This window comes from Carassius gibelio, chromosome B5 (assembly GCF_023724105.1).
Source record: "Carassius gibelio isolate Cgi1373 ecotype wild population from Czech Republic chromosome B5, carGib1.2-hapl.c, whole genome shotgun sequence".
NCBI lineage: Eukaryota > Metazoa > Chordata > Actinopteri > Cypriniformes > Cyprinidae > Carassius > Carassius gibelio.
In genome coordinates, this window is record NC_068400.1 from 7,483,487 (window position 1) to 7,491,566 (window position 8,080).

Below are 8,080 nucleotides of genomic sequence, written 5' to 3' on the forward strand. Positions count from 1 at the left end.
ACCCTAGAGTATAAATACAGCTGACTAACCTCTATCCATTGACGGTTTATCAGAACAACCCCCCCCCCCATCCTCTTACAGTTCATTTTACACTTTTATATAGGAGGGGTACTCTAGGTTCGGGCCATTCCCAAGCTCGGAATTCCCAATTATGCATTATAATACTTCAGCTAATTATATGTAAGTGTGAACTCATGTAAACAAATACAACAATTGGCAACCTGGGTCGTCAAGGACATCCAAGGATCAAGGTAAAGCAACAGAGGCTTGAAAGCAGGGCAAAAGGGCAAAGTCAGCCTCAAGAGCAAAGCCCCCTTCCTTATACCTATGTCACAAACTCACGCACACTACACACATGACCATACCAGCAAAAGAAACGCCAACACCAGGAATCCACCCCTGCCTCAGGCACTCAACTCGCTAACACATGGATTATAATAAAAGAAAACTGCCCACCCACAACTGAACAGCTACAAATACTTTAATCCACCAAAATATATAACTCCATAAAATCAATACCCTGATAATACTGTGAGAAAAGCATTAGCAATTAATCGCAACAGGAAAAACTTATACCGGCATATCCCTATATAAAACTAGTCTGATTAAATTTTTTCCATCAAAATTGTGTCCCAGGGGAAAATCGCTTTCACATGCGGACTAAAAACCAAACCAAGGAAACAGTGTAAAATTAACCCAGAGACTTCTTAGCACAATAGTGAACAAAATGTTTATTTGTTAATACAAGGAAACCAACCAGCATTTTAACCTCTTACTAGAACCAAACTGACCAATGTTCAAACACCTTTTGAAAAAATAAATAAATGAATAACTTGCCCTACAATTTGGTATTATGTAAAGCATTATAAACATAATGTTATTTCCTTCAAAGCTGCTTGGAAACAATGAATAAATGAATAAATGAATGAATGAATGAATGAATGAATGAATGAATGAATGAATGAATGAATGGGGAATTTATATGGTGCTTTAATATACTTATTTATTACACATCATTACTTTTGCCTAACATTCAGGTTAGATGATTTAAAAAAAACGTCTAACCACGGTTCACTGCCACATTTGTGCAATCACATTCCAAAATTCTTCAGGTCACGTGATCTTAACTTTAAAAGTGCAACACTGTTGTTCTGGGAGTCAGACTGACTGATTAACTCTCCTCTTCTCTTCTCTTCTCTGATCATCAGCACACTGCAGTAATGCCAATTTGTGGAGGCTGGACCGACATTAGACTGTTCGATCCAGAGATGAAAAAGATTTGTTCTGAGGTATGAGACAAGTTCACTCCTAAATGAAACACACTGTCTGTTACTAGTGAGCTGATTTGTATGTTTTTATTTGTTTGTTTGGGGTTTGTTTTGTTTTAGTTCAATTTAAATAAATATGTCCTTATAGCACAGTCTGAATGATATATGCAAGTGCCTATTTATGCAATAAATTCAGATTTGATGCAGATAAATAATTGCTCTTGATTATTCCTTTATTGAGAACTCTTAACTGATGTGAAGTGATGTACAATATTCAAAATACTGCATTTATTAATAGTTCATGTTTACTAAATGTAGTTAACTCCTAGCTGTTAAAAAAATATTATTGTGACCATAATGATAATGTTTCTCTCTTTATTCAGCTGAGGCCAGAGATAGAGAAGACTGTTGGAACTGATTTTAAGATTTTCATTCCTGTGGTCTGGTCTTCTCAGGTTGTGGCAGGAACAAATTACATGTTCAAGGTAAATCAATATTTTTGTTTGTTTGTAATTTTCATGGATTATGAGATCGTCAATCTCAATGATGTTGCAAATAATTCGTTCGTCCTCACTGAAAGTTAAAATGCATTATGTCAAGCTTCATACATTTGCATGAGATAAAACTTTTCTTAACATTGTAGCATTGCTGGACATGTCCAAATTTAGTAAAACCTGTAAAGTGTTTGTCTTAATTAAACCCTAGTTTTTTTTCTCTCTCTGTCAGGTGCTGGTTGATGTAGATGGGGATGGAGAGTGTGTTCACGCGTTGATATTTCAGGCTCTTCCCTGTTATGGAGGCGGACTGAGTGTGACTGACATCCAGCGCCACAAATCCGTTGATGACCCGCTGATTCCTCTTGAACACTTACAGAAATAGTCTTGATTTAATAACAGACACATGCAATGAACTGCCATACTGTATAGAGGAACATCTGAAATCATTTAATTCCTCAATATTAAACTCCATAATCAAATCCTCCGTGTCAGTGTGTTTACTGAACAACGTCAAACTTGAATGCTGAATGCTGAAATAACTAAAAATAAATATAAAGTTATCAGATTTTAAGATTTTATTGACTTCAATGACTGAATAAGTTTTTTAATAACTCAAAACTGAAATATATCATACAAAAGCTAAATTTTTATTTATTAATTTATTTATTAGGGATAATGCAGTATAATACTGCTACAATTTCAAGCAGTACAATACCAGCAAGAATTTGTGAAAGAAACGCCAACACCAGGAATCCACCCCTGCCTCAGGCACTCAGCTCCTGTAACGAGCAGAAATCAGGTTATACACTTGAAAACACAGTCACTAACACACGGATTATAATAAAAGAAAACTGCCCACCCACAACTGAACAGCTACAAATACTTTAATCCACCAAAATATATAACTAGTACAAAACAGGGCAATAAATAAATTATTGCTATTACTAGTAATCAAGCACAACTGAAACGAAATGGCAGGTCTGTGAAACAAAACCAGTCAAATTGCTATTCAAAACTATTATAAAACTAGAGATGTGCGTGTTCGGTATTGTGATATCACAGTAATGAATATGCATGATATTATTTTCTAAATAACGTGAATAATTATAGATTACAAATTATTCAGAATTTGGAATGCATTTTAAGAATACTTTTCCCATCAACTGGTCAAAATGTACAACACATCTGTATGCTGCTTGAAAGAGTGCAAGCTCTGATGTAAACAAGCACGCATGAGAAGCACATGAGGAACACCTGAGAGACACGCTGTAAGAAAGCACATTCACTCTCTGACAGCAGATGGCGCTAGACTGCAGAAAATGCAGCCTTTACTCTGGAAACCCAATAAATAAAGCAGCTGCCTACTTTCCAAAACATATTTAAATAATTTTAAACAGCCATTCAGATTTGTGGATTTGCTATGGTGTTCATCACTGCACCAAAGATTTTTTTTACTTTTTTATTTTTATTTTAATCTGAACTAGGCTACTACATTGCTTAGATATTGTTTGAACAACACGGTCTCACTCCCAACTCGTCACATATGGACGCTTGGTCAGGACCCCTTGGCGTCACATTTTAACGCACTGGGTATCCCTTTGGCGTTATTTTTCAACGAGCAGGGCAGTCCAATTGACTTCTATGGAACCCTGAACCCGAGCCTGAGGCGCCGAAATTTGACGTTTTGGGTAAGCACGCGCAGCCCTTTGTTTGCTGTGGATGAAAAAAAAAAAAAAAAGTTCGCTGTGGATGGATCTAGACTACAATAAATACGAACAGATAGGAATAGGCTACAATAAATGATCTATGCTGAGGCTGGTTAAATGGTGTCCCCCATATCATCTTTATCTGGCCACACAACTAGGTTTTAATGTTAAGAAATCCCTCGCAGTCTGATATCAAAGCGCCCTCTGAGAAATTGGGGGAGCGTTCGTCGTGCTGTTTAACAGCATTCAGCGGTGAGTTTAACAACGCTCTACTGCAGGTAGAATAGCCTCCAGATGTGAGTTTAACCAAAACAACGATCAACTGCAGGTAAAACACTATTCAGCGGTGAGTTTAACAACGCTCTACTGCAGGTAGAACAGCATCCAGATGTGAGTTTAACCAAAACAACGATCAACTGCAGGTAAAACACTATTCAGCGGTGAGTTTAACAACGCTCTACTGCAGGTAGAACAGCATCCAGATGTGAGTTTAACCAAAACAACGATCAACTGCAGGTAAAACACTATTCAGAGATGAGTTTAACAACGCTCTACTGCAGGTAGAATAGCCTCCAGATGTGAGTTTAACTAAAACAACGCTCAACTGCAGGTAAAACACTATTCAGCGGTGAGTTTAACAACGCTCTGCGGTGCGTGCAGTAAGCAGTTTAAGCGTTTTCTGCCAGGTCACAGGGTAAGTGACTAATTATAGGTGATGCATGCTGGATAATGTTTATTTTTATTTTTATAGGAGTCTGGTATTGATAAATAAATGCACATATGCTTGTGTTCGATTAATCAATGTCTTGTTTATTTATTTATTTATTAAATATCCTCTAAATTAATAACTCTGACGTCATTGTATGGCGCGATCGTGATCCCGAGGTTCATTGTAGTGATGGGATTTATGGCTCTTTGAGGGGATCCGGATCTTCGCGATCCGTTCCTTTCAAAGAGCCGTTCAAAAGAATGGCTCTTTTGGCTCTTTTTAAATATTTAGTCAGTTTTAAGAAGCCAGCTTGGGAGCATCTCAGTTTATCCTGGAAATAATCACTGGGAGGTATTATGAGGTGAGATTTGTAGTCAAATAATTAAAGCTCAGATATCACACACCAATATCTGAGTTTGAATTATTCTGAAATATTGATTGTTACCTCTTTTCTCATGTGTCGACTATATTCCATAGGGTTGCACAAATCCCTCTGCTTAGACAGTGACATCATTATTTTGATTTACCTTTAGTACAAAGTGTGTGTGTGTGTGTGTGTGTGTGTAAAACTACGTTGACTTATGTTATTCATACAATACCTACTCACAAATAAACATAAAAAACGAAGCCGGCTGCAATGAATTTCTGTGCAAAACAGCTTTTACTACAAACACTTCCACACAAGAACATTGTTATCACACAAGAACATTTTGATAGAAAACTTTTTTTTTTTTTAAAGTAGATAAAATTAGAATAAATAAAATGGAAATGTCTACATACTACATACTATTACTACTGTAAACTTTGCAAATAGGACATCAGCCCCTTCAAGTCAATGAACAATAACAAAGTGGGCTGCAATGAATGTCTGTGGAAAACAGCTTTTAGTGAAAAATTTCTATACAAGTACAGTATCACAAAAGAACATTTTTAATGATTTTAAAATAAGTTTTAAATGAACACAAAATGCAATGTAAATGCATGCACAACTAATAACTAATATCATCACGCTATAAAGGGTTGGCCTGCGCTGGGTGCGCCCCTCCCCCTATAACTGTTCTGTCTCCTGGAGGAGCTCATTTGTATGAACACGCATAGGAAAAAAGAACGATAGAAAGAACGGCTCCTCTCCAGTCGCGACTCGGCTCCCATCGTTCATGTTTATGAGCCGTTCAAAAGAATCGGTTCGTTCGCGAACGTCACAACTCTAGTTCATTGCGTTTTTCCCTTTCCACTCGGTAAGTAGAAATTAATTAATAGAGATCGAGACTATTCTTAAATTTACACAATAAAACTGTAGAATCAGGACAAGTTGTGTTTAGAACTTTAAGACGTGTAAGGCAGCAATTTATTAGGACGGTTAATGATAGAAAATTAAATATATATATATTTAAATTACTTGCTGCACCACATGTGCAGTAGGCTAGCAAAGTTAGCTAATTAAATTCAAAGTAAAATTTTTTTCGCATATAATCATGAAGGTGCAATCATGGGGAATACAAGATTTTCAGTACTGATGTGTTTCCAGTTACCTATTTTATATAGCTCAAACTATTAAGCCATTTTAGCTAACGTTATAAATGGTCAGGCCAGTAATTGTTTAAAATCCACGGATAATTTGATAATAAATGCCTAAATATTATCTATAATAATCAGTAGAAACAAATTCATAACAACAACAGTTTTGTGTCTCAGCACAATTTCTCACTATAGAATAAAACCATGTGTATAATTAATGTAATAATAAATGATGTTGTCATAAGTTATTGATTGATTCATGTACTTTTTTACAGTGAGTTCTGCTGTGGTTTTGTTTGGAACTATTTTTGTTGGCGAAATAGAGCAAAACTTACATTATTAACAATCACAATCAATTAACAATTAATAAAATCAATTTTACATACATTCAAGCCCAATCTGACAACACAGGTGAAGAGAATACTTGTGTAAAATGTTAAATTCTGTTTTTTTTGTTTTGTTTGTCTGTTTGTATGTTTTTTCTTTATCATTAGGTCCCTCAAATTTGCCAGCAAAAATTATCTTTATTCTAACACTCCACCACATACACACACACACACACACACACAAATAAATAACAAAGGCACTTTTAAGAGTCACGTTCGTCTTGTTCACCTTTACCCATCACCTGTACTCTCTTCAGCTCTCTTTCTCGCTCCCCTCTCCTCTCTTTGTCTCTCTTTGTCCCCCCTCCCTGTATATTTATTTATTTGTCCATCTCTTTGTTGTGAGTCTTTCTGTCTGTTTGTTTTTCTGTCCATCACTATGTCCATGAGTGATTCAGAAATCCAAGAAAATCTAATGGTCTTGGATAACTTGGTTGATCATCAAGAACTGAAGGATGAGCTCCAAAGTCTTGATGACTTTCTTGGTGAGCTGCAAGAAGAGGAGGCGGCAGCAGCACCATCAAAGACACCTGAGCCAAGGCAACCAAAGGTGCACTGGAGAAAAAGAGACGTGCATGGAAATATTGTCTATGCAAGGCCGAGATCAAGCAGGGATCAGTCAAAAAAGGGTCAGTATTGTTTTTCATTTAAGATTTTTTGAGAAATCACATTGTTTAGGACCTTAATTTTGTAATAAAGCAATTAAGAAAATGAAGGAATACATGTTTAGCTTGATATTTCAGGGAAACAATCAAACCAGAACTAGTGATTTGATTTCTGACATAAAAAGTAGATTTATTAAAGATGTCAATAGTCTTAAGTGAAAGTGAAAAATTAAGTGAAAGTGGGGCATTAATGTTAATATTAAATATTTTTGTAAAGCAGTATGAACTACAAAATTAGCACATAAAAAAATGTTTATTTTTGGGCTGTTATGACATTTTAGGAAATCTTGTCAATATTATGGTTATGCAGTAAAATGTGCCTGCCTGGTTACCATCATAATAAATCGCTTGCAAGTTATTGGTCTTGGTTATTGGTTATTACTGGTCTTTTCGTAATTTATTCACCCTCAAATTGTTTCAAACCTGAATTCATTTATTTGTTCTGCTGAACACAAAAGGAATATATTTTGATGAATATGGGTAACCAAACAGTTGTGGGACACCGGTGACTTCCTTAGTATGGAGAAAGAAATACTATGGAAGTCAGTGGGGTCCACCAACTGTTTGGTTACATACAATCTTCAAAATATCTTCCTTTTTGTTCAGCTGACCAAAGAAATTAATACAGGTTTAGAACTCTTTAAGGGTGAGTAAATGATGACAGAATTAAAAATGTTGGGTGAACTATCCCACTAAACAGTGAGCTTGTGCCATTTAAGTCTGGTAATTTCAGTTGTAAATTTGAATAATATATGTAAATGTTGATTTGTGTTGTTTTTATCCTCTACAGCTGATCACATTCAGAACACTGATCCTACCTTCAATGCTCCTGACACTAACTGTGAGGTGGCCTTTGCTCCAGAGACTGTTGGTGTGTACTTCATTGTACACCATTTTCATTGTTTCCATTTATATCTGACAGTGGGTTAGAATGTTAATAAATGTTTGTATTTTTAAATTTGCTATTTTAACAGAGTGTTTTCTACAAGATCTCCAGCACTCACTGAGGGATTCCTCAGGTGATGAGGCATCACCTCTTGGAACCCCAAGAGATCCTCTTCTGGCATCTTCGAACTGGGGCATTCGTCAGAGTCTCTTTTCAGAGAGGTGGAGGGCAGAGAGACCCCGTCTGGTAAACACGGCTGCAGCAAAAGAAAGTGTGGCAACACACATCTGCCAGCAGTGTTGGAGCAGTCCAGCAGTTATCCGGTGCAGTGACTGTCGACCACACCCCTTCTTCTGTGCTGAATGTGACATCAGCATGCACACCAGACATGTCCTCCACAATAGAGATGCCATGACTGCTGGCTTCTTCCAGCCATTGCCTCCAA

General features: G+C 36.5%; 2 protein-coding genes across 2 annotated transcripts in view; both read left to right on the top strand.

Annotated features, from left to right (window-relative positions):
* Positions 1–1,163: 1,163 nt before the first annotated feature.
* On the top strand, positions 1,164–2,244 carry LOC127957877 (cystatin-B-like). The gene is made up of 3 exons (XM_052556576.1): positions 1,164–1,289; positions 1,652–1,753; positions 1,995–2,244. The coding sequence occupies exons 1-3, from the start codon at positions 1,221–1,223 to the stop codon at positions 2,145–2,147; spliced, it is 324 nt and encodes a 107-aa protein (XP_052412536.1). The 5' UTR covers positions 1,164–1,220; the 3' UTR covers positions 2,148–2,244.
* A 3,530-nt stretch (positions 2,245–5,774) lies between these two features.
* LOC127957640 (uncharacterized) overlaps positions 5,775–8,080 on the top strand; it is a 3,344-nt gene continuing 1,038 nt past the window's right edge. The window contains exons 1-3 of the mRNA XM_052556264.1: positions 5,775–6,713; positions 7,540–7,620; positions 7,724–8,066. Of these exons, the coding sequence (XP_052412224.1) occupies positions 6,464–6,713; positions 7,540–7,620; positions 7,724–8,066 (674 nt within the window). The 5' untranslated portion in view covers positions 5,775–6,463. The remainder of the gene's footprint in view (positions 6,714–7,539; positions 7,621–7,723; positions 8,067–8,080) is intronic.